The 26383-nt window shown below is 42.7% G+C and overlaps 1 protein-coding gene across 2 annotated transcripts in view; it reads left to right on the top strand.

Annotated features, from left to right (window-relative positions):
• Nucleotides 1–17514, top strand: part of LOC117367420 — a 56042-nt gene extending 38528 nt beyond the window's left edge. Inside the window, exon 5 of one of the 2 annotated variants that reach the window (XM_033959936.1) lies at nt 17113–17514. In XM_033959936.1, the coding sequence (XP_033815827.1) occupies nt 17113–17138 (26 nt within the window). In that variant the 3' untranslated portion in view covers nt 17139–17514. Of the gene's footprint in view, nt 1–8247; nt 8915–17112 lie in introns of those variants that run through there. The other variant, XM_033959934.1, reaches the window with a different exon arrangement.
• The last annotated feature ends 8869 nt before the right edge of the window (nt 17515–26383 follow it).

Raw genomic sequence — 26383 nt, 5'->3', positions numbered from 1 at the left:
TTCCTTGATTCCTAAGTTGGAGGGAGACTTACATTTTTTGAGAAAAGCCAGGTTTTCAGATGTTTGCGGAAAACTTGGAGAGAGCTCAAGTTCCGAAGAGGGGAGGTAAGGTTGTTCCAAAGCTCAGTGATTTTGAAGTGGAGGGAGGTCCCTAGCTTTCCTGTGTGGGAAATGCCTTTTAGCGAGGGGAAGGATAGTTTTAATTTGTGGGAGGATCTGGTGGTATTAGGGTTTGAGGAATTCCAAGAAAGAGGGATAAAGGGAGGGAGGATACCATATAGGATTTTGAAAGCTAAACAGGCGCATTTATAGTGGACCCTGGCGATTATCGGAAGCCAGTGGAGCTTGGCCAGGAGCGGGGAGACATGGTCAAATTTACTTTTAGCGAAGATGAGCTTGGCCGCGGCATTCTGAATCCGTTGGAGTCTGTGGAGGTTTTTCTTAGTTAGGCTTAAGTAGATAGAGTTGCAATAGTCCAATCTGGAGAGGATGATGGATTGGACAAGGAGGGTAAAATGTTTTTGATGGAAGCAGGATCTAACTTTCCTCAGCATGTGAAGGCTGAAAAAGCATTTTTTTACCAAGGACCTAGAGAATACTTCCTGACCTACTATACAAAATGATAATATCTTAGATATTCCCACTTCAGGAATTAGTGATCAAGTATGCGATAAATTTGATGCTATAACTATTGAGGATTTAAATCTTCTGGTGAGCTTTTCTACACGTTCTTGTGTTTAGATAAATGTCCTTCATATCTTCTCTCTAAGATTCCAGATACTATAATTTCATGGTTGTTTTTTCTCTTTAACTACCTGCTATCTGAGGGGTCTTTACCACTTGAAATGGGGAATATTGTTATCACTTCTACTACTAAACAATAGAATGATGACTTCTAACTTTAGACCGGTTGACAATATACCTTTCTTAACCAAAATTTTAGAAGCATAAAGTGAATAAGCAGCTTTAAATATTCATTTATCATTTTTCCTGTCTACATGATATTCGGTTTGGATTTCAACCCAAACACGGTACAGAGTTGCTATTGCTTACGTTAAAAACTAAACCAATGGTTGAGTCAGGGTTATTAAACTATTTTGTTACAATTCAATATCAGTGCAGTTTTTGACTCAGTCAATCATATTTTGCTGATCAACAAATTGACTGAGTTGGGTATAGGTGGATTTGTACTTAATTGGTTTAATTCTTTAGTAAACAGGAATTTTAATATGCTGAAGGATGGAACCTTTTTTAGGAGTTTGGCTTCTTTCTTTGGAATGCCACAAGGCTCTTCTATTTCTCCTATGCCTTCTAATATCTTTGAGTATTCTTCAAAAAGTATGTTTGTCAGCTGAAGTTTGTATGTTATCCTATGCTGATTATATTTTTTTATTAATTCCGTTAAGTTCAAACAAGGAGGACATTTCAGCTAAGATCACTGACTGCATGAATAGAACTAGAGATTGGGCTTCCATTAATAAGTTGAAATTGAATGCAAGTAAGAAAAGGGTTCTTTGGTTTCATAATTCACTATCTTCTGTTACTTCATTTCTTACTCTACAATCAGGTACTAGCCTTGAAGTAGATAAAACGTCTAAAGTTTTGGGTATTCTTTTAGACTCTTCCCTTGCATTTGAAGATCAAATTTCTAATTTATGGAGGAAGATATTTTATATATCATGAGGAAACTTAGGTTGGTGAAATAATGCTTTTTTGAACATCATTTTGCACTGTTGGTTGAGATGTTAGTGTTACCTCAACTTGATTACTGAAATTCTTTATATTTGAACTTAACTTCAAAACTGATCAAAAAATTGCAGTTGCTCCAGAATACTGCAGTTAGATTAATTTTTGGTCTAAAAAGATATGAAAGTGTTGCCTTAGCTTATAAGAATCTTCATTGGTTATCTGTTGAGAAGGCTCCTTTTACGAGCGTTTTAGCGCGCGCTAGCTGAAAATCTACCGCCTGCTCAAAAGGAGGTGGTAGCAGCTAACACGTGCGACAATTTAGCGCGCGCTATTTTGCGCATTAAGGCCCTAACGCGCTTTCGTAAAAGGAGCCCTGAGTTTAAATCTGTTTGCATAGTTCATCGTATATTACAGACTGACTTTTCAGATAATCTAATTTTTGCTTTTTTCTCATTTGCATTATTCTTCCACCAGATTATGTGGTACTTTATTGCTATATTTTCCACAGATTAGAGGTGTACGGTATAAACGACAGCTGCAAATTTAACACAGCAATTGTAACAGGAAATGCTGGGAATTCCCCCCAATATTTGCTGCATTAAATTTGCAGCTACTGCACACTAAAGTATTGTGTTAAGCCGCAGTAACTGCAGATTTTACTGCTGTTTTATAAAAAGGCTAAATCCCTTAGTTCCAATGTGCCTCTGACATTGACTAATTTAATTGTACATTTCCAAAAAGAAAAATCAGCATAAGAGTTTTCTGCACAGAAAGAACCACTTGTTCCTTAGCCAGAAAACAGTGTACGTCTCTGCTGCATAGTATTATACAAACCAGAAAATACTGAATATTTTATGATCTATGGAAAATAGTCTTTAAACTTGACATGTAGTTTCAAAACCTGACTGGTGTAAGGATCCAATGCATAAGTTGCAGGAACTAGTCCTACTAGAAAGCTCTGATAAGGAGTCTTGTTACACGTTAGATGAGGTTCCTGTAAACAGTTTAGATCAGCTTGCTCCAGAAAGTGTATCTATCTCTCCACTGTTGTATAAGATAGCCATGTCCTAGAACTCAAACTGGCAGACGATCCACAAATTCCAAAAGGAAAGACATCATTGGAGCAGACATGTTGTTAGTATCTGGAGAAAAGTGTTAAGACCCTTCCCCTGGATTCTAACTGTATATGGTGACTAAAGTTGTACATGCAAATTTGGCTGTGTGACCAAATTGTGAACACAACTTGTTTAACAAGCCAATTACTTCCCAAATTGGCCATTAACAAGCACAACAATTTATGCAAGTAATTTCTATAAAGTGGTATGTGAAAATTTGTGGGTGTGGCCATGGGAAGGGCATGGGCGTTCCTAAAATTTAGCATTTATAGAATATGCATGCTCCACGCAGAATTTAGGTGCTAGTATTTACACCAGGGTTTAGTTAGTGCAAATTGTCACACTTACATTTTAGACTAAGTCAAAAATAATGGGGAGTGAGGAAAATGCTCTCAAAAATATATAGAAGTGAGAGGTCAAAGTCAATAACAAAAATATAACTAGAAACAAGACTTCTCAATATATAAATCAAATAATAAGACTTGAATATAAATGTTGAAAATATAATGCAATTTTTCACATACACTCAGATTTGTGTAATCTGACCAAGAGCCGTAGCTCCTATAGTCAAACCCATTGTCCCATCACTGTGTATGACTTTGATGTGAAAGATAGTAAGTGAGGCTACATGCTCTACTGATTAATAACTTTGTTCTCAATGGCAATGAGAGGAGAAAACAACCCCTCCACTTGTCTTTAAGATGACATTTAAACCGGCATCTGTTTGCCGCCATAGTAATGAACAATTAGAAGAGATCGTTTCAACTTATGAACACAAGTTGTTGTCCGATTCACACAAGCACCCATTTCTCTGGCATTTGAAGTCTAATATTTCTCCTTTGGGTTCCTTGAAACAGACCCTCGAAACATGGCCCATGTCGGGACCTGCTAATTCATCTTAAAGCTAAGTGAAGGAGTTGTTTTCTCCTCTCATTGCCATTGAGAACAAAGTTATTAATCAGTAGAGCATGTAACCTCTCTTACTATCTTTCACATCAAAGTCATACACAGTGATGGGACAGAGGGTTCGACTATAGGAGCTACGGTTCTTGGTCGGCTTACACAAATCTGAGTGTATGTGAAAAATCACACTTACATTTTAGTCACGAGGGTCAGCCACTGTGCATATTCTATAAACTGTGCCTAACTTTGGGCATAGTTTATAGAATAGTGCTAAGCGCATTTTTGCTGCGCCAATATTTCAGCACCATATATAGAATTTGCCCTTTTATTAAATATGTGTAAATCTTTTTACTTGAACAAATGCAGCAAAATACAACAGGTGAGAATAATTACAATGGTAGAACCAAAGGAATACAGTACTACTACTACTATTATTTCTATAGCGCTACCAGATGGATGCAGTGCTACACAGTCGCAAAGAAGAAGAAACAGTCCCTGCTCAAAAGAACTTACAATCTAAACAGTCAAGACAGACAAACAAGGTGTCATGGATATACTTAAGGGGAACGGCTAATCAGCTGGCTGGGATGGTGGACAAAGGAGTAGGTTTAAGGATTGAAGGCTATATCAAAAAGGTGGTTTTTCAGTCTGCTTTTGAACAAGGGAAGGGGCTTGGCGAACAAACTCGGGTAATTTATTCCAGGCATAGGCGACAGCTAGATGAAAGGAACGAAGTCTGGAACTGGCAGTGGAGGAGAAGGGTAACATTAAGAGTGACTTATCTGAGGAACAAAGTTCTCTGGGAGGTGTATAAGGAGAGAGAAGCGAGGATAGGTATTGAGGGGCAGCAGAATGAACACACTTGTAGGTCAGCAATAAGATCTTGAACTGTATGCGATGGCGGATAGGGAGCCAGTGAAGTGACTTAAGGAGAGGGGTGACATGAGCGTAGCGAGGTTGGTAGAACATGAGTCATGCAGCAGAGTTTTGCACAGATTGCTACCGCTACTTATCACTTATATAGCACTGAAAGGTATATGCAGCACTGTACATTTTGACATTTATAGATAGTTCCTGTGCAGAGAGCTTACAGTCTAACTTGGACACAGACATAACATATAGTGTTGAGGATGCAGAACCCAAGGTGAAAGGAGTTAGGAGCTGAAAGCACTCTTGAAGATGTGGGCTTTTAACTGGGCCTTGAACACTGCCAGAGATGGAGCCTGCCATAGGGATTTGGGCAGCTTGTTCCAAGCATACGGTACAGCAAGGTAGAAGGGGCAAAGTCTGGAGTTAGCAGTTGAAGAGAAGGGCACAGATAGGAGGGACTTACCAGCTGAGCGGGGGGAGGGGGAGGGGAACATAGGGTTAGATAAGTGAAGAGAGATAGTGAGGGGCAGCAGAGTGAGTGCATTTGTAGGTCATAAGAAGAGTCTGAATCATAGGCATCGGAACAGGGGTGATCACAGGGGCTGTGGCCTCCCCAAAAATTTAGCCCTGGTTTAGAGGTGCAACGGGCAGGAGCAAGCTTTCTATGCTCCTGCCCGCTGCTAATCCAGTGGATGGCAGCAGGGCAGCCGCGGGATATGTTTTCTGCTACTCGGCGGCAGCAAATGCGCTTTGGCGCTCTTGACTGGCTCCCATGAATTCTTGCGAATCGCAAGAATTCACAGGAGCCAGTCAAAAAGCTGCTCAGTGCTGAGTGGCAGAATAAAACTCATCATGCGACTGCCTCCTTCACCTAAAAGCTCATGTTTTGGGCATTTGGGAGTTAGGCTTTTTTTAGGTTGATTATATGTTGTTAGTGTAGATCAGTGGTCTCAAACTCAAACCCTTTGCGGAGCCACATTTTGGATTTGTAGGTACTTGGAGGGCCGCAGAAAAAAATAGTTAATGTCTTATTAAAGAAATGACAATTTTGCATGAGGTTAAACTCTTTATAGTTTATAAAACTTTCCTTTAACAGTTTTACCTTATGCAAAATTGTCATTTCTTTAATAAGACATTAACTTTTTTTCTGCGGCCCTCCAAGTACTCTATTTTTTCTGCAGCACTCACATTTAAAGTTTAATATCTTTTCTTTCTCAAAACTGGCACATTTCTATTACTAAATTGAAAATAAAATAATTTTCCTACCTTTGTTTAGTAATTTCATCAGTCTCTGGTTGCACTTTATTCTTCTGACTGTGCATCCAACGTTTCTTCTCTTCTTTCAGCCTCCTGTATGCTTCCTCTCCTCCAGACCTCATTTCCTCCCCCCAACTTTTTCTTTCTTTTTCTATGTCTGTCTTTCTCTGATTCCTTGTCCCATTTTTTGCTTTGTTTCTGGCTCCTTGAACCCCCCCCCCCTTCTTTCTTTTTTCCTTCTGGCTCCTTGTCCCCCCCCCCCTTTCTTTTTTCCTTCTGGCTCCCTGCCCCCCCCCCCCTTCTTTCTTTCTTTCTTTCTTCCTTCTGGCTCCTTGCCCCCCCTTCTTTCTTCCTTCCTGCCCTCCCCCATGCCACCGCCGCCGGGGAATAGGCTGCTGCTGCTGCTGGCGCCATCGGGAACAGGCCGCGATCTGCACGGGGCCGACCAACGTCAATTCTAACGTCAGAAAGGACGTTCCGGGCAGCCAGGCAGCGATTGGCTAGCCAGAACGTCCTCTCGTCAGAATTGAGGTCGGGCGGCGAGAGAAGCAGGGAGCTTAAAGAGCATGGTGCCGGCGGTGAGAAGGGAAGGGAAGCAGTTGGGCACCCCTGCTCTAGACGAGCCGCGAGCCGCACTCTATGAAGAACAGTGGAGGGTGACCAGTTGTGCGGATCGCCCCCCCCCCCCCCTTGGTACGCCCCTTGGAGCAGCAGCGTGTCTGGCCGGCTCATTCCATTCAAAGCCGCGGGTGGTGGCTCCTTGCGAGATCCGCGCCTGCGTCTGAAGCCTCTCTGATGTTGTGATGTCAGAGAGGCTTCCGATGCAGGAGCGAATAGCGCAAGGAGCCGCCAACCCGCGGCTTTGAACGGAACGAACCGGCCAGACCCGCTGCTGCTCCAAAAGGAAGGGAATGATCCAGTCCAGACTGCGGGCCGCAAAAAAAACTTGGAGAGCCACATGTGGCCCGCGGGCCGCATGTTTGAGACAGCTGGTGTAGATGTAGTGGCAGTCTGGGCGTTTAAACAGTTGAACGTAGAGACAGGCCATTATAAAAAAAAAACTCCTTTTGGACTATTTTTTTAAATTTTTTTATAAGGGACATTTTCCCTGCTTCTACTTCCAACGTTTAAGGGCTTAGGCCAAAAGGGAACATAGACTTTTAAAAATTATTATTATTATGCCCCTCCACGTATATTAATATTACACCCCTAGTATGTGTCAGGTTAGGATAAAAACTCGTATTGTAAACTTGTACTGAAATTATGTATGTTTAACCTGTAACCCGTTCTGAGCTCTTTGGGGCAACGGGATAGAAAGTGAAATAACTAACTAACCAACCACCATTAAGCTATCCATTCTGCTAAGGATTTTTCCCACAAATAAAATAGCAACCATATCAAATGTAAATGTGCATGAGTTGAGTCTCTTTCATTTAAAAAGAAACTCTGCAATGAGAGGGCGTAGGATGAAGTTAAGAGGTGATAGGCTCCGGAGTAATCTGAGGAAATACTTTTTTACGGAAAGGATGGTAGATGCATGGAACAGTCTCCTGGAAGAGGTGGTGGAAACAAGACTGTATCTGAATTCAAGAGGGCCTGGGATAGGCACTTTGGATCTCTCAGAGAGAGAAAGAGATAATGGTTATTGTGGATGGGCAGACTAGATGAGCCATTTGGCCTTTATCTGCCGTCATGTTTCTATGTTTCTAAATCAAGGGTAATTACTTGGGGCTTACTGGAAAAATCCCATGGGCAGGTATTAGAGGTATGCATAGGGATAGGGAAAATCTATGGGAATCCATGGTGTTAATAAAAAAAATTAATATTTTGGGACTAGGAAGGAATGAATTAACAGAGTAACATAGTAGATGACGGCAGATAAAGACCCGAATGGTCCATCCAGTCTGTCCAACCTGATTCAATTTAAATTTTTTAATTTTTTCTTCTTAGCTTTACCCAGTACTGTGCTTGGGTTCCAACTGCCGAAATCTCTGTTAAGACTTACTCCAGCCCATCTACACCCTCCCAGCCATTGAAGCCCTCCCCAGCCCATCCTCTACCAAACGGCCTTATTCAGACACAGACTGTGCAAATCTGCCCAGTACTGGCCTTAGTTCAATATTTAATCTTATTTTCTGATTCTAGATCCTTTGTGTTCATCCCACGCTTCTTTGAACTCAGTCACAGTTTTACTCTCCACCACCTCTCTCGGGAGCGCATTCCAGGTATCCACCATCCTCTCCGTAAAGTAGAATTTCCTAACATTGCCTATGAATCTACCACCCCTCAACCTCAAATTATGTCCTCTGGTTTTACCATTTTCCTTTCTCTGAAAAAGATTTTGTTCTACGTTAATACCCTTCAAGTATTTGGACGTCTGAATCATATCTCCCCTGTCTCTCCTTTCCTCTAGGGTATACATATTCAGGGCTTCCAGTCTCTCCTCATAGGTCTTCTGGCGCAAGCCTCCTATCATTTTCGTCGCTCTCCTCTGGACCGCCTCAAGTCTTCTTACGTCCTTCGCCAGAACTGAATAGGGACAGGATGAGATGAGGACTAGATTGAGTCCCCATTCACATCTTGATTTGGAATCTTGAAGCACTAACATCTCAGCTTTAAAAAAAAATCAAAAGAAGAGTCCATTTTAATAATAAGGATATATATTTTTCGTGCCTATTTTTTGTGTTAAATTATAACAAGTTATACATTTAGGCCCGGATTCTGTATAGAATGCCCATGAGGAGCGTCCTATACAGAATCGGGCCTACACTAACCCCCGATTCCGTAGCCAATGTCCATGTCACAGACACTGGTTACAGAACTGGGTTAGAGTAGATGCGGCTGCTACACTTATCACAGCAAGGGATTTCCCTGCCATGATAGGTATAGCGGCCCCCTGTGTCCCCTCCCTTGCCCCTCCCCCCCCCCCGGGGACGATCGCTGGCAATTGCATTTTGCTGACCTACATTATAAGCGTCTCTCCCTCTACCAGGGAGACGCATAGGACTGCCTAGGTTCGCCTAAGACCCTTAGGCAGTCTTTCGGGCCTCCTTAGGCTCCCGAAGGTACCTTCAATATAGGTGGCCTGCCTGGGGAGCATTTTATTAAAAAACGTGCATCCCAATTGGCTGATTAGACAGCTGTAGGATGCCTACAGCTGCCTAAAATCAGGATGCACTTTGCAGAATCCGGGCCTTAATGTTTTTTTTTTAATTTAAAAGATCTTTTAAATGCAGAACGGGATGGGGACCAGATTATGTCCATGTGCACACCTCTTGAAGGCATGCTTCGTTCCAGTGATCATCCAGTGTTTGGGGAAAGCCTCAGACACCAGCTCCATCCTTCAACCAAAAATGGCCAAATAGAAGGAGGCCAGGTCTCAAGATATCCCACAGCATTGGAGGACATGGAGAACTGAGAACATAATTCAACAGAGCCACCTTCCTGGTTATGATTAATGATGCAATCAGCAGAAGTGTGCACTCTAAGAGACTTCACCTTAACATTATAAACCAGGCATGAAGGAGGCAAGGGGGCATTCGGACTGAGCAATGTGTCATCCTTATATGAATGGCAAAAATATTGCAAACCTTGTTTCTACTACTGGCATAAACATGGGACCAGAATTTAAAAAAAAAAAAAAAAGCGGTAAATCATTGGTTGCAAAAAAATGAGAAAAGACAGGAACTGTGGAAGGTTTGCTCTTACTCTTCTTTCTGTATACTCATAATAGTCAAGAGAAAAATAAAGAGAGAAAAGTACCTATATTCCTCTCCACAGAGTTACATTCAGTCTTCTGTAACAGAAGCTCAAATATGCAGTTTCAGATTTAAAGGCTTCTCTTCAACTTACCACAGTTTCCTTCTCTGATTCCTCCTGAGTTCCTCATCTTTTGTGATATACATACTATTGTGTTCCTTGGTCACAGTAGCTCTGGGAAAATATTTTGACTATGAATGCACCAACATTTTTTAGAATGCATCACCTGCACCATTTATGGTATGTTTTTTGAAATCACTCTTTCCAATTGAAACAAATGTTCTTCGACTTTTTTTCACCTTAGATGAGCCAGCTCACTTTAGTTTTCTATTTACAGTAGAGGAAGCCAGTCACAATACTTGTCTATTTGATGAACATAGTGATTCTGAAAACTGCTAATGGGTTACTTTAGTCCAATATAAAAATGTCACTTGCTACTTATGGCTAAGTAAGATTTCCTTCTGTGCCTTCCATATTTCCATATTTCTGAGAAATCGTGGAACTGTGCTGCTGATTAAATGTGTCATTATTATTTCTTGATTTTATATACCATCAATCCAAATTTTAAAAACTCTTTCTGATAAATTACAAATAACATACATAATAAAAGACAAATCACAATATGAATATATCTCAGTAATATAGATGTTGCTATAAAAAGGCTCCATTTTATTAGTCTCTCATATCTTTGTGCCTCATTACTTTTTATTTCTTTCATCCTTTCCCCCCTCCCCCCCCCCCTCTTTGTTACTTCTGCAGTCCCTTTGACACTGACCACTTATGCTTCTGGTTTAGTTTTGTGTGTGACACAGTTTGCGTGGGCAGAAAACTAGATAGTATAGTGTGAAAGAAGTCCAGAGACCAGGTGCAGGAGACTGAGAGATTTCAGATTGCCTCTTACAGGATCAGAACATGCCTGTAAGCTGTGATAACAACAGGACCAGAGCTGCTTAACAGAGAAATATTGATGTTGATTTTGTTCTATTAAGGGCACCAAATTTAGATGCTAATTGTGTGCACTAATTTATAGAATAGCTGCACTTACACATGCAAATAATGGCACACATTCACATTTACTTACCTATGTGCTAAGTGCTATTCTACAGTGGGTGGAGCACAGACTTCTGGGGAACCCCACTATTTACTCTTCTCCATCAATGCTCCCTCAAGGATTGGCTGGGTATGTACAAATTCTTTCTCATGTGAGCAACAAGTTCTAAAAATGAACTATTTTCAATGTTTGCAAGTATTTTTGTGAGCAACCATGTAAAATCTGTTAGCGACACTCCTAGAATGTATGAGCAATTGCTCATGTGCTCAGTTTAGAGCAGTGTATCACAAACTGTGTGCCTCCTGAGATTTCAGGTGTGCTGCGGCACACTGGGGAGGAGGAGAGGTGCCAGCTGACTGCCACAGGATGTGGTGAGAGGCATGTTCTGTAGGCAATCAGCCGGCACGAGTGCCTCTCCTCTCCAGCCCTCTTCCTTGCTGGCACCCCCACCGGGGTCTCAAGACCCATATGGAAGGCCTTTGCGGATGCGCGTACATCAACGTGATGACATCAGACATGCATGTGACATCATCACGGCAATTTCCACGTGCTTCCAGATGCCTCGAACCGCGGCGACTTCATTTAGTGTGTTGCGGCTTGAGAAAGTTTTCCGGACACTGGTTTAGAAGGAACATAGTTCCCCATTGAGAATATTGACTATTTAACCTACTACTAGTACTACTACTACTTATCATTTCTATAGTGCTACTAGACTTACACAGTGCTGTACATTAAAACATTCAAGAGACAGTCCCTGATCAATAGAGCTTACAATCTAATCAAACAGAAAAACAGGACAAGTAGGGGATTATCAAGCTTCTCAGGCATGGGTGCTTTACAAGTGAGTGGGAATTAGGAGTTAAAAGCAAGCTCAGAAAAGTGGACTTTTAGCCTGGATTTGACTACTGCCAGGTAGGAGTGTAGTCTGGAACTGACAGTAGAGGAGAAGGGTCCAGATCAGAGAGACATGCCCGATGAAAGGAGTTCCCAGGGAGGAGTATATGGAGAGATAAGAGAGGAGAGATTGAGGAGCTGCAGAGTGAATGCACTTGTAAGTCAATAAAAGGAGTTTGAACTGGGAATGAATAGGGAGTCAGTGAAATGACTTGAGGAGAGGGGTGGTGTGAGCATAGGGCATTACCTCCTGTCCCATGACATTCTAATTCCTTATTTTACATGCGTAAATTAGCATATTTGCTTACATAAGAAGGCATGCCAGATGCAAACTTTTTTGTTCTCTAACAGCGATGCACAATATGACAATACTTTGACCACAACACTTTTCATTTCCTTATTCTCTCTCTATCAATAACTAAATTAAATTACTGTAACATTGCATATCTTGGTTGTTTACATTCCAATCTGAAGAATCTCCAGTCTATTCAAAATACTTCCATTAGGTTATTATGCCATTCCCAGAAATCCAATTATGTCTCGCCAGCTTCCCGTCAAACAACGCATAATATTCAAGTTACTGGTCCTAACATTTAAGGCATATAGGCAGTGGTGTAGTAAGGGGGGTGGGGGGTGGTCTTCCTCAGTTACTGTCTTTGTGAGGCATCCATCTTCCTCTCCGCACCCCCCCTCCCACCATGCATACGCGCTGCTTCCCTTCCCCTGTTATGTTCCTGGCGTAAGCAGCAACCTGCAAGCTGCTGTCATGCCAGCATCAGCTCTACCTCTGATGTCACTTCCTGGACTTGTGCCTAGGAAGTGACATTAGAGGCACTGCCAATGTTGGCACAACAGCAGCTTGGGGGTTGCTTCTCATGCCAGGAACATTAAAGAGGTACGAAGGAAGGGAAGTGGCACAGGAGCGGGGAAGATGTGTGTGGAGGGGGGCAGAGAAGAGGACAGGGGAAGGGCACCACTGCCCTGGGTGCCTCTCCCCCTTGCTATGCTAATGCATATAGGATAGGTCTCTCTAATTATCAGTCCTCACTATTCCTCACTCACCTGCTGGCTCCTCTGCTCTATAAATTACCATCTCCTGGTTCTTCCAAATCCCAAATTGGTACAGCTTGAATTTACTAGACACTGTGGGGCTCATATTCAAAATATCCAAACATCCACAAACCCATCTAAATCAGCACTTGGATACCCTAATAATAGGACGTACAAGTGCCAATTTATGAAACCAACATTCTGGATGTCAAGTAGTACTTCTAAGACACTGCGTGTCCAGAGCTCAAAGGGACGTGTTGGAAAGAGTGTTATGGACAGTGTTTAGGTGGGCTCTGGGCAGGCTTAGACTTAGATGTCCTACAGGAATAATCTAATGTTTTGGCAGACATCCTGGATGGATCTTACTGTATTTTTCGCTCCATAAGACGCACCTGACCATAAGACGCATCCTAGATTTAGAAGAGGAAAACAAGAAAAAAAACATTCTGAATCAAATTCTCTCTGCCAGGCTCTGCACCCAACCCCACACTCCTTGCCAAGCTTTGTACCCTGTACCCCCTCCCTGAAAGGTTCTGTATCCTGTCCCCCCCTCTGGTGGTCTAGTGGCTGGCAGGCAGGTAGGGACAGGGCAGGCAGCACGGGACCAGGCAGGCAGCCTTGTGTGCCGCTCTGATGCTAGAGAAGAGGAGGCAGCCATATCAGCAGACCAGGCAGGCAGCCTTGTGTACTGCTCTGCTGCTAGAGAGGCAGCTGTATCCAGTGAGGGAAGGAACCAGAATTAAAGATGCACCCTTATTTCCACCCACTTTTTTTGGGGAAAAAGTGCATTTTATGGAGTAAAAAATACAGTAAATGTTTTGAGTTAGACCTGTTTTAAAAGGGTATAAATATTAAAAAAAAGTACCCAAAGTGACCACATAACCACTACAGAGATAAAGTAAAGACCCACACACTTCCCCAGAATTCACTGACCTCCTTACACCCCACAAAGATCAGAATACAAAACTACATACCTGTCTCCAGAACAGCAGAACCTGGATCGTGGGATATTGAGAGAGGTGCTGGGATGTAACACAAGTATAGAAAGCTAACCAGGTAATAAGTATAGAAACCAAATCAGGTCGTGCATGTGTAAGACCGGAGGGCTAGGACTCCGATGGGAAGATAGGACTTCAAATGAGAAACCAAGGTGGCAAGGGAGCCCCTTCTGGTGATTCAGACAGGTTGTGACCTGTTTGGGCCGCCGCGGGAGCGGACTGCTGGGCAGGATGGACCTATGGTCTGACCCGGCGGAGGCACTGCTTATGTTCTTATGGTATAGGAAAGCCTAGCACAGTGTTTCTCAACTCGGTCCTGGAGTACCCCCTTGCCAGTCAGGTTTTCAGGATATCCACATTGAATTTGCATAAGCTTGATTTGCATACACTGCCTCCATTATATGCAAATGTCTTTCATGCATATTCATTGTGGATATCTTGGAAACCTGACTGGCAAGGAGGTACTCCAGGACCTAGTTGAGAAACATTGGCCTAGCAGACCTACACACAAGTGTCTTAAGTAGCCTGGTGAATGGGCTAGTGAACCATAGGAGTAGCAAGTTCCATAAACCACTCTACCTACTACATTTATGGTGGAAAGTGTGAGTCTACTAAAACACATCCAAAACCTACTATACTGCCATATCGGTTACGCCTGCAGCCATAAGGGCTATTGGGAGTGGTAGACAGATGGATACTATAGGTTTTGGAGGGCTCACCATATGCTAAAAGGGGGTTCTGGTGAAATATCCCTTTATGGGAGGTTCACAGCAGTGCCCCCTAAGGTGCCTCACTGCCCTGTTGGGATGTCTGTGTGGCCAGTCCATTAAGATGCTGGTCCTTCCCAGGTCTAAATGGGCTTGATTTGGACGTTTTGAACATGGATGTTTTTGTAATTGAAAATGGCCCAAAAAGTTGGATGTCATAAGGACCAAAACATCCAAATAGGTCATCTTCCCCAAAATACATTTGGACGTCTAGCGGTTTTGAAAATGGATGTTTCCCCACCCCAAATTTTGGACATCTTGCAGGAACCGCCAAAAATCAGACTTAGTTGTACTATTGAAAATGCTCCTCAGTGCATTCTATGTTGCTGCCCCTTCTTTGCCCCTTCTTGTTGGAACTCCCTTTCTCTTCATATTTGCACTGAACTATCATATAAAAACTTTAAGGTTGCTTTAAGAACATGGCTTTTTAACTTAGCATATACTGTACTGTAAGATTAATCAGGACTATACCTAAGTTTTTTCCACTTGACCTACTGTTATTTCCTACTACCCTCTATACCTCTCTCCTCCTCTCGACCCCCTACTCTACACACTACTGTACACTTAATCTATCTGGAATTAATGTGCTAATTCCTTTATCTTTTGATTTTAGATTGTAAACTTCTGAGATACTTCAGGTAGTGTAGCAAGTTTTAAATAAATTATAAATAAAGGAGGTTTTAGCCAGTGTGTGCTAAGCAGCATGGTATGTTCTTCGTGCGTTAAATCATACACCTTCCCTAAAGCCTAAAATTTAATATTTGTTTCAGGCCAGCTGCCCTAGACTTTTTAGAGTGAACATTGGTTCAAAAAATGACTGTGTTTGGCACTGGAATTTTGGATGTTTTTGTAAAATGTCCAAATTGAATTTGAATGTCATATCGAAAGTGCCCTTCCACATTGTAGAAATAATAATAGTATGTATTTTTCCTATTTCTAAGTATTCCTCACTGGTCTAATTGTGTACCTGTGTCAAGCTACACCTGTTACACACTGTCTTACAGAATTCAGTAATATTTGAAGCTAATATGGAGGAGTGTATATCAAACAGAAGAGAAAAGTTATAAGGCAAAAAGCTACAGAACTGTAGAGAAAAAGTAATAAGATTTTATGTAACTTTCCCATATTTTTGTAAAGGTGCTGGCAGATTAGAAAGAAACGATGAAAAAGGGAGAGCGTAGTTACAGAGGTGGTGAATAAAGGTATAAGATGAATGATGTTTAGAGTGTACTGATAAGGTAGAGAAACAATAAACTGAGTTTAGCATTTGTTTTGATCTGGCTGAGTATTTTCTGTCACTCTTCTAAATTTTAGTATGTGGTTTAAAGGAAACTAGAATGGGAATTTATGAAAACACTGAGGGAAAGGTTGAAAATTTCAGTAAGCCCTTTTCCAATGAATCCCCCTGCCTCCCTCTCCCCTTGGCTGTCTGGCATCAGGACCTGCAGAAATAAATGGGAGGCTAGAGGGGAATAATTACAGAAGTAAGAGGTTCAAAGGGCAAAGAACAAGGGAGAAGAGAAAGCAAAGCAACATTGTTAGGAGAAATGAAAGCTAACTTGGAAGAACAGAATAGGTGAAACCATTAAAGGGCTGTACAGCAAGAAGAGAGAGAGTATAATAATGGCAAAACAAGAATTCTAAGGGAACAGAAGAGTCCAGTTCTGAATCAGACAGTATTATCTGTCGGTAGGTAATCTACAGATCAAGGAGCTGAAGTGTATTACTAGCATCGTTTCACAGGTATAACGGGTATATGAACCTATTCAATTCGACACTGTCTAGAGTCCTTCAATGCAAGGCCCATAAATCAATGGCAGCTTTTGGGGACCTCTTGGGCGGCCCGCACAGTCCTCAGGGATGGTGTTGGGGAGGGGTAGGGGGTTAGAGTTGTACTATGTGAAGAATCCGGCATCATAGAGTTTCATTTGTGTACAATAACATAACATATGTCTTTATATACTACAAAATGCCTTTCGGTTTGATGCAGTTACAGAAAAGTAGGTACAACAAAAAAGAAAAAATTTTTAACATTAAAAATTAATAGAGCCATTTGTATGAAGCAAAAAGGCACATAGAGTTTCCCTATCTGTCCCAAATTGGGATCACAATTTAAGCTAAAGTGCCTGAAAAGTATTGGTATGAACTAAAGGTAAGAAGTAAGATGAATAAAAAAAAAAGGAAGAAAATCATCTCAAAGCACAGCCTGTAATAAAGGCAGAAAATGCCTAAGAGGGAAAGGGTATAATATTTATCCAAGCATAATAACAAGGAAAGAATAAGATAAATAAAACGGGAAGGAAAGCAGAATGTAGGAAAATAAAATGAGTAAGTAATATAAAGTAAAAATTAAAGATAATCCCATCAGTCCAATCAGTCCTAGTTTTGCAAAAGTACTTTTAGTTTGTGGGTCTGTATTTGAAAAGGTTTTTTTTTCTTCTGTTTTTGCATGTGTGAGTAAGGCCATGTGTTCTGGTGGAGATGGAAGTTGAAAAACTTTGATTGATGTCATGGCCCCAAGCAGGAAGATATATGCTATTTTTTTTTAGCTTTTTTGGACTCAAAACAGCCCCACCTTAAAAATTTGTGAAGAGCACTAGTCTAGAGCAATAGGTCTCGGCTTCAGTTTCAAAGAGCCAGAGACAGGTTTGGTTTTCAGTGTAACTGAGCTATGAAGCTCAACTTTGTTCATGTATCTCCAGGGATACATTTTCAGATGTGCTCAGAACTGCAAAGTTATGCACATACATCTTTTTCAGGTACAACAGAACAAAATCTACCGTAAACAAAGTTCAACACAAGGAAACAGCGATGGAGGTGCACAGACTGGATGGCAAGAATCAAATAAAACTGCCTTTATTGTAGAAACCAATGGATGACATTAAAAAGACTCGTTTGATATGATATCTATGGATCCCTTGGGAAGATGGATTCAAGTAAAAATGAACTCAGGGAAAGATATCTTGTTGCTGTTTAATATATATGCCAGGCGGAGTTCTTTAAGAAACTACAACAGTTGATCTTACCATCATCTGCCTCCAATTTAATATTGGCAGGGGACTTTAATGCTGTAATAGATCCAATATTGGATAAAAAAAAACCTAGTAAAATATTAAAATCGTTAGGATTAGATAATTTGGTAAAATCATGTAGTTTAAAAGATATTTGGAGGATTCTTCATTTCAATGATCAGGAATTTTCAATTTGCTCCCAAGTTCATAAATCATTTTCAAGAATTGACTATGGGGCTCATAATCAAAAGAGAAATATGTCCAAAAACTGGCCTAAATCGGCACTTGGATGAACATTTCTCAAATACGTCCAAGTGCCGATACTAAAAATGCAATAGAGTAGATTACTTCTGAGCCTATCACCTCTTAACCTATGCCCTCTCATTCCAGAGCTTCCTTTCAAATGAAAGAGGCTCGACTCATGCGCATTTATATCACATAAGAATTTAAAACGTTTCTATCATATCTCCTCTCTCCCGCCTTCCTTCCAAAGTATACTGATTGAGATCTTTAAATCTGTTCCCATATGCCTTATGACGAAGGCCATGCACCATTTTAGTAGCCTTCCTCTGGACCGACTCCATCTTTTTTATATCTTTTTCAAGGTGCAGCTTCCAGAATTGTACACAATATTCTAAATGAGGTCTCACCAGAGTCTTCTACAGGGGCATCAATACCTCCTTTTTCCTACTGGCCATAGCTCTCCCTATGCACCCTAGAATCCTTCTAGCTTTCGCCGTCACCTTTTCATTCTGCTTGGCCACTTTAAGATCATCAGTCCAAATCAATAAATAGTATAAATACTCAAATGTTTGAAAGTCATATCATACTTTCAAACATACAATAGTATGAGAATAAGATCCGCGGATATAAATACTTAATATCATTTAACTAAATGCTGTCCTGAATAAGCTCTTGGCATTTGGATTAGAGCGAAACAGAGATCTTCCGTCGGAATGAAAGCGGGGCGTAATATTTAACCCGAGCTAAGTATTATAAAGCTTACAGCATTAGTCAATGTGTGAATGATTTTGTAATCTAAAAAATAGCTCACAGAGAAAATAAGACAGTTATCAATGATAGCCCTGTTACAAGCCTAGCAACTATGATATGCTCTGATTGCTGACTTTGGGCACTTGAGATATAAAGTCTTCGTCTCTAAGGGCGAGCAGGCTGAGATTCCTTTTGTTCTACTGTTGGCCTTGTTTTAGGGTGCTCACCTTAAGATCATCACATACAATCACACTCAAGTCCCTCTCTTCTGTTGTGCACTTACGTTCTTCACCTCCAAAACTGTATCGTTCCCTCAAGTTTTTGCAGCCAAAATGCATGACCTTGCGTTTCTTAGCATTAAATTTTAGCTGCCAAATTTCAGACCATTCTTCAAGCTTCGCCAGGTCTTTCTTCATGTTATTCACACCATCCTGGGCGTCTACTCTATTGCAGATTTTGGTATCATCCACAAAGAGGCAAATCTTACCCGACAGCCCTGTAGCAATATCGTTTATAAAAATGTTAAAAAGATAAAAATAGAAAGAAGATGAGAAGGAAAAAGGAGTCCCAGAGAGATGTAGAGAACCAGGGAAAATGAAGCAGAGTGGTTACATTATATAGAAAAAGACAGAATATTTAATCTAACAATATAAATATAAATTAGTATAACAGGCAGAAGAAACGAAATAGAAAAAATAAAATAAAATATGAAAAAATCCAGCAAAATAAAAATGAAATAATGTCTATTTCCTCTGAGTTTCAATGGCTATTTTGGGTGAACTGTTAAGTATACAAGTGCACCTTTCTCTGTCTCTTTGTGTGAATGCCATTCAGGCCCTACTGTGAATACATTCCCAGCTTATTTCATAGAGTGTCTGTACTATGGGCTCCTTTTATGAAGGTGCGTTAGGGCCTTAACGCGCGGAATAGCACGTGCTAAATTGCCCCGCGCATTAGCCGCTACCAACTCTTTTTGAGCAGGCAGTAGATTTTCGTTTAGCGCGCACTATAGCGTGCGCTAATCCGGTGCGTGCATTAAAACGCTTAGTGCATCTTTGTAAAAGAGCCCTATATGTTCATAGTGAGGAGGGCAGAAAGCTCAACTGCATTTGATGCCAACTGGGAAGAAAATGTGATATTACCCTTTTCAGTTCTTCAAGGACACAAACCCAAAAGTGAAGTGGGACACTAATGGCAAGTCTCTCCTTTTCTAAACCTTACATCCTGTTAACCCTTTCAGGACCATAAGGATCGTAGGCCAATTTTTGTGGTTTTGACGACATTTTTATGGTAAAAAGGGCTTGCAGATGCCAAAAAATTGATTTTTTTTTGTGAAATATCATTATTTTTTTTTTTTTAAATCACACTTCTGGCTTATGGACAGTGTGGCAAGTGAATCTTCTCGTCAATCTGGCAACGACACTAATGAATGAATGTCGGAACCAGTTTGTTTACATAAAGGCAGTATCATATGGAATCCGTACATATCAAATTTAGAACTGTAGACTATCCCAATCAAAATTTATAGGATTTTAAAGTTATGGGACAAATATGTCCCTTGGTCCTGAAAGGGTTAATGGCTATGGTTCAGCACTGTCTATTTATGTTTCACTGCTTATCCTACCCTTTCCACTCATTTCGGCAAAAGCACACAGAAGTTAGCTTTGCCAATAGTATTGATCATTTACTTGCTGTGAATCTGTTGAAAACGAATCAAGGACTAACATTACAAATAACACAAGAGTCACGATAAAGTACAACACTGGAGACCAGGCAAGAGGAAAGAAGAGACAGAAAAAATGGAGAAATAAATATCTGCTGTGCAATAATATAAGATATGATGGCATTCCATGCACTTTAACATCACAATACACAAGAAAATAATTAATGGCAATGGAATAAAATATTTTCTTCGAAAAGCATTATTTGTGTGGATTCTGCTCACATCTTTTTCAATCGTAGCTCAAAGTAAGTCCATTCATTCAAGGGCACGGTAAGTTTTGAGAATCTGGCCCTAGGTATGTTCTTGTTCCTGAAGGGCTTACAATCTAATCTGGTGTCTGAGACCACAGAAAGTGAAGTGATTTGCCCCAAACCACAAGGCGCAGCAGTGGGATTTGAGCTAGCCACCAGGGCAGGATTAATCCGTCGAGGGCCCCTAGGCACACAAGTACACTGTCCCCCTGCCCCGCCCCACCCCACCTTAAGCTCAGGCGGAAACAGGAAGCTGCGTCAGAGGGAAGCTTTGGGCAAGCAGTACCGCTTGCACAATTACAGTTCCCGTTGCCTTTCTTACCCACGTTGCTTGCTTATCTTACTTTCCGTCGATGGGGGGGGGGCTGCGTTGCTGATTGGGGTGGGGCCCACATTGCCGATCGATGCTGGAGGGGCCCATCGCTGTTTGGAAAAAACAATGTTGATGCCCTCCTTCATCGGGACCCCCCTGACCATTTCAGGCCTTAGGCACATGCCTACTTGGCCTATTGGTTAATCCTGCCCTGCTAGCCACCCCATGATGACAAGTTTAATGTTCTAACCTCTAGGCTACTCTTCACACAAATAAATGATGCAATAAATTACAAAGAGAGAGCATAGGGTAGGGGTGGGGCAGGAAGTACAGTAAGAGTACGAGTGTGTGTGTGGGGGGGGAAGGGGGGACAGGACCTGCATGGAGTGGCAGGTATAATTCTGACAATAAAGTGTGTGTGTGGTGAGGGAGGGGGTAGTTTAAATGGAATGGGAGGTACACTAACAATAAAGTATATGTGTGTTTTTTGGCAGGGGGGCTTGCATGGAGCAACAGGTGAAACCTTGATCACCTTTCCTGGCAGACTGGATAGACCATGTTGGTCTTTGTCATCATTTACTAAGTTATTATGGATAACACCATATATTAAAAAAAAAAAACCCAGAGAGCAGACTTATAATCTGATGTGGAAAAAATGAAAAGATTTCCTCTGGTGAGAGGAAAAGCAGGATTTGAAATCAATAACTAAATATGCAGCGTGAGCTAAAAGGAAGGGAGAACTAGAGGATATATTTGAAAAGATGCATGGTAGAGACACAAAAGAATCAAGGATTCAGTGAGTTTCTTAAAATGTTCAGGAGGGAATTTGGAAAGAAAAGCATTTTAGAGTGGGCTTAGAACAAGCAGCAAAATGGAAAGGCGAGGCGAGATGTTCTGTGCCCTGGGGGTGTCAGGATCAGATAAAACTACACAAGAAAGGAGGAAAAGGAGCGAAAAAGCACAGCTATAACGGAAAGAATAGGCTGGAAAGGATTTCACTGTGTGTAATGCAGACATGACAGTGGAAATTCAGATAAACATGTTTCATTTCAGTTGCTGTTCCACAGCTGTGCTCTTCAGAGCATAAACACAGAGGTCAAAGCAGTGTGATGAAGAATGATGGGGCAGGAGCGAAAATACTGTAGGTTCCATTTTTCCAGTCAGATGGAAGATTTTTCTCCATACGCATTTATGGAACCCCTGACACTATAGCAAGGATATTTATTCTTGGGGGGAATGGGGGTGGTCAGTTTTCTTTGCAATCCTTGTGTCTCAAGCTTGAGAAAAGCAGAGTAGAAATTGTGGAGGGCATCCAAATAATGAGTACTCTAAGATATATACACTACATTTATCACATTTTGTTATGTCTGTATTTTGCATTAAGATTGGTTTTGAGTTTATAGTCTGCCTGAAATTTTGGTAAAAATGATGAAACCTTTATGTTGAAGTTTAACTAGGTATAAAATTTGTGAAGGAAAACGCCTCAGATGTCAGCATTAGCCTAACTGTGCAACATTAGAAAGTGAGCTCTTAAAAATCGCTTCACTACAACCATCCAGCATTGGCATAAAAAACCATTTTCCTTCACATTCTTATATCTATGATTAGTGAATGATTTGAGGGGCCTCTGAAAAGTTCTCAGCCCAACCAACAAAGTTGGGGCAGTCTCCATCGAGGGCTATACATGTAGTCTAGTGCAGTGGCGTACCTAGGGTATGTGGCACCCGGGGCCCATCATTTTTTGACACACCCCCCCCCCACCCCCCCCCCCCCACATGTAAAAAATTTTTTTTTTTTTTTTTTTTTTTTTGCAATAACCATGAAATGGAATAAATGGTCAGAATAGAAACAGGCAGTGAAAATTTTCTTTTATTGAACCTCATATATGTAACCATTATTCCAAACATAACATAACATAAATTATGTCTAAATTGTCATGACATTAGAAGTACATATGGAGTAGTTGCAGGTGATGCTTGGGACAGTTCTGATTGTGTTAGTTCGGTTTTATGTGTTTTTTGAATAGAAGGGTTTTTATTTCTTTTTGAAGGTTTTGCAGTCTGTGGTTGATATCAATTGGTTGTAGAGTTGGGGGTCGAGTGTTGCAGCTCGAATGGCTAGGAGGTTGTCGAACAGTTTTTTTTCTTTTGACGTTTTTGGTTGGAGGGTGTGTGAATGGTGCACAAGTTCTCCTATGTCTGTTTGAAGTGGATTGAATTATTTAGCTGAAGAAATTAGTTACCCCCCATTCCACACACATTAATTCTCTTCCATTTTTGTTCCCATTATAAAAAACACTGATAAGTTCCCAGAAAAAAAATACATTAAAATAAGAAGTGAAAACAAAGGCCCCTACAGATGAGAACATAACATAAGAATAGCCTAACTGGGTCAGACCAATGGTCCATCATGCCCAGTAGCCCATTCTCATGGTAGCCAATCCAGGACACTAATACCTGGTCAAAACCCAAAGAGTAGCAACATTCCATGCTACCGATCCAGGGCAAGCAGACACTTCCCCCATGTCTTAATAACAGATTATGGACTTTTCCTCCAGGAATTTGTCCAAATCTTTCTTAAAACCAGCTACACTATCTGCTTTTACCATAACTTCTGGCCACTTCATTTTTAAGTTTAGATCTTTCCTTTCAAACAGAGACCTTGCTAGATGTCAAATACAGCACAAGGTAACTTCACATGGACTTAGCTGTGCAGGAAATGTGAATCTCCTCATACACCCACCATATAGTGCAAAAATGTGCAAAGGTCTGTTTTTTTCTTTCGATCACTACATAGCCTAATGCCACACAAGCAGCGCTGTTACAAACATATTCTGTAGGTCAATGCTAAGGATAACAAAGTTTCCTTCCTTGGACCAGAAGGAGATAAACCACTGGAAGAGATCCCAAAACAACACCCAAAGACCCACTCAGTGTGTGAATCAGTTGAGTGGAGTGGACTAACTGGGGGGTGGAAATGGGCCCGGAGTTTGCTCAGCAGAATTTCCCAGACCACCTCTTCCTCTCAACACATTGACACGCTGCCACCATCACCACTAGGAACACCTCACTGGGTAGGCCAGCTATGCTATAAACTTTATAAAACACATTATTATATTTTCTTATAAAGCACACATTTTAACTGACCTCTCTGACATCCTCAGCCTTTCCATTCACAAAAATAGAAGGAAGAAAAGTTCCCATTTCCTGCTGTCTCATGTCCCCGGCCTATACAATATTTTTTTTCTGCAGACCCTTCAAAAGTCTGACCAAATCCTCGTTTCACTTGCATTATAAAGTACTGAGGATGCCATCTCTCCCCAATCCCAGGTCCTAAAGTCTAAGACAGTAGCGCAAACTAATGCTGCCAGATACAGGAAAAAAAAATTTTAATTCGATTCAGCCCTATTGAATTGGTTTTTCAATTCGATTTTCCTGCCCAGTTGGGTGATTTTTTTCAAAACTCCTGGTGGGTTTTATAGCTTTTTCACCCCCTTTGGCTTCTCCTAACCACACTGGCGCTGTGGTGTAAATAAAATAAAGAAACAAAAAGGACTTTTCCTCTTTCTGTTAAATCCTAGCTCACGTTTGCAGTCCAACACCAGCTCTGGCAGGATACACATTTCAAATCTGACATGTTATAATCACAAAACAGAAAATAAAATTAATTTTTCTACCTTTTGTTGTCTGGTTATATTTCAAATCTTGTTGGTCCAAGGCTCTGGTTTTCTTCTGATAACTTGCTTGCCAGGGTCTCCTTCTTTCTGCATGCTAACCATCCATCTGCCAACTCTGTCCTCCCTTTCCATTTCCCTTCCCTTCCCAGGAAGTCTGGTATCTTTCCTTTTTTTCATCTCCCTCCACAGATCCACCTTTTCTTAAATACCCTTTCATCCGGCATCTCTCCCTCCTTCCCCACCATCCCAGAGTCCACCATCTCTCCGTTTCTTTTCCTAATTACCCTCCTATCCAGTATCTCTATCCCTCCTCCACACCATCCCTTGTGTCCAATTTCTCTCCCTTTCTGTTCCTTCCCTCCCTAAATCCCATGGTCCATCATCTCTCTCCCTCTCCTCTATTTTCAGACCCATTATTTCTTCCCCCCCCAAAGTTTGGCATATGCATGTCTCTTTGAACACCCCCTTCCCTCCGTGTACTTCTAAATCATGGTCCCCCCCCAAAGGCCTGTCCCCCCCTTAAAGGGCTGCCTGTCCCACCTTGAAGGCCTGCACCCCCCTTGAAGGCCTGTCCCTTCCCCTTGTAGGCCTGTCCCCCCCTTTGAAGGCCTGCCTGCCTGTCCCCCCCTTGAAGGTCTGCACCCCCCGAAGGCCTGCACCCCCCCGAAGGCCTGTCCCCCACTTGAAGGCCTGTCCCACCCCCTTGAAGCTTCTCCCCCCCCCCTTGTAGGCCTGTCCCCCCTTGAAGGCCTGCCTGCCTGCCTTTCCCCCCTTGAAGGCCTGTCCCCCCTTGAAGGCCTGCACCCCCTTGAAGGCCTGCACCCCCCCCCCTCGAAGGCCTGCACTCCCTTGAAGGTCTGCACCCCCCCCCCGAAGGCCTGTCCCCCACTTGAAGGCTTGTACCACCCCCTTGTAGCTTCTCCCCCCCTTGTAGGCCTGTCCCCCCCTTGAAGGCCTGCCTGCCTGCCTTTCTCCCCCTTGAAGGACTGCACCCCCCCCCGAAGGCCTGCACTCCCTTGAAGGTCTGCACCCCCCCGAAGGCCTGTCCCCCCCTTGAAGGCCTGTCCCACCCCCTTGTAGGCCTGTCCCCCCCTTGTAGGCCTGTCCCCCCTTTAAGGCCTGCCTGCCTGCCTTTCCCCCCCCTTGAAGGCCTGTCTCCCCCTTGAAGGCCTGCACCCCCCTTGAAGGCCTGCACCCCCCCTTGAAGGCCTGTCCCCCCCTTGTAGGCCTGTCCCCCCCTTGTAGGCCTGTCCCCCCCCCTTGTAGGCCTGTCCCCCCCTTGAAGGCCTGCCTGCCTTCCCCCCCTTGAAGGCCTGTTCCCCCCCTTGAAGGCCTGCACCCCCTTGAAGGTCTGCACCCCCCCAAAGGCCTCCACCCCCCCCCGAGGGCCTGCCTGCCCCCCTTGAAGGCCTGTATCCCTTGAAGGTCTGCACCCCCCCCCCCCCGAAGGCCTGTCCCCCCTTGAAGGCCTGCCTGCCTGCCTGTCACCCCCTCCCCCTTGAAAGCCTGCTTGCCTTCCCGCCCGCCCCACCCTGAAGGCCTGATGCCCCGACCCACCCCGAAGGACCGCTCGCCCCCCTGGCCTCCCCGCACCACCTATGAAGCAGCCGCAGCAGGATCGCGAAGTCAGCGTCAGCGATCCCTGCGCTGCTTCCTGCGCCACGGTCCCGCCCCTCCTCTGATGTCAGAGGAGGGGCGGGATCGCGGCGCAGGAAGCAGCGCAGGGATGCTGACGCTGACTTCGCGATCCTGCTGCGGGCTGCTTCACAGGTGGTGCAGGAAGGTCAGTGGGGCGAGCGGTCCTTCGGGGGTGGCGGGGGACTGAACGGCAAGGCCGGGAACACCCCCTTAGGGCTGGTACCCGGGGCGGCCCGCCCCCCCCCCGCTCCCCCCTAGGTACGCCACTGGTCTAGTGATTTTCCACTTTTTTCATTCTGTTGAAAAAATATGCTGAACTAAGTGAATAGCTCTCGATGGAGACTGCTCCAACTTTGTTGGTTGGGCTGAGAACTTTTCAGCGGCCCCTCATAAATGGTGAACTTTGGCAAATTATCTTGTGGGTT

The sequence above is a fragment of the Geotrypetes seraphini genome, chromosome 10 (assembly GCF_902459505.1).
Source record: "Geotrypetes seraphini chromosome 10, aGeoSer1.1, whole genome shotgun sequence".
In the NCBI taxonomy this organism is placed as follows: Eukaryota; Metazoa; Chordata; class Amphibia; order Gymnophiona; family Dermophiidae; genus Geotrypetes; species Geotrypetes seraphini.
This window is presented reverse-complemented; position numbering and strand designations above follow the sequence as displayed.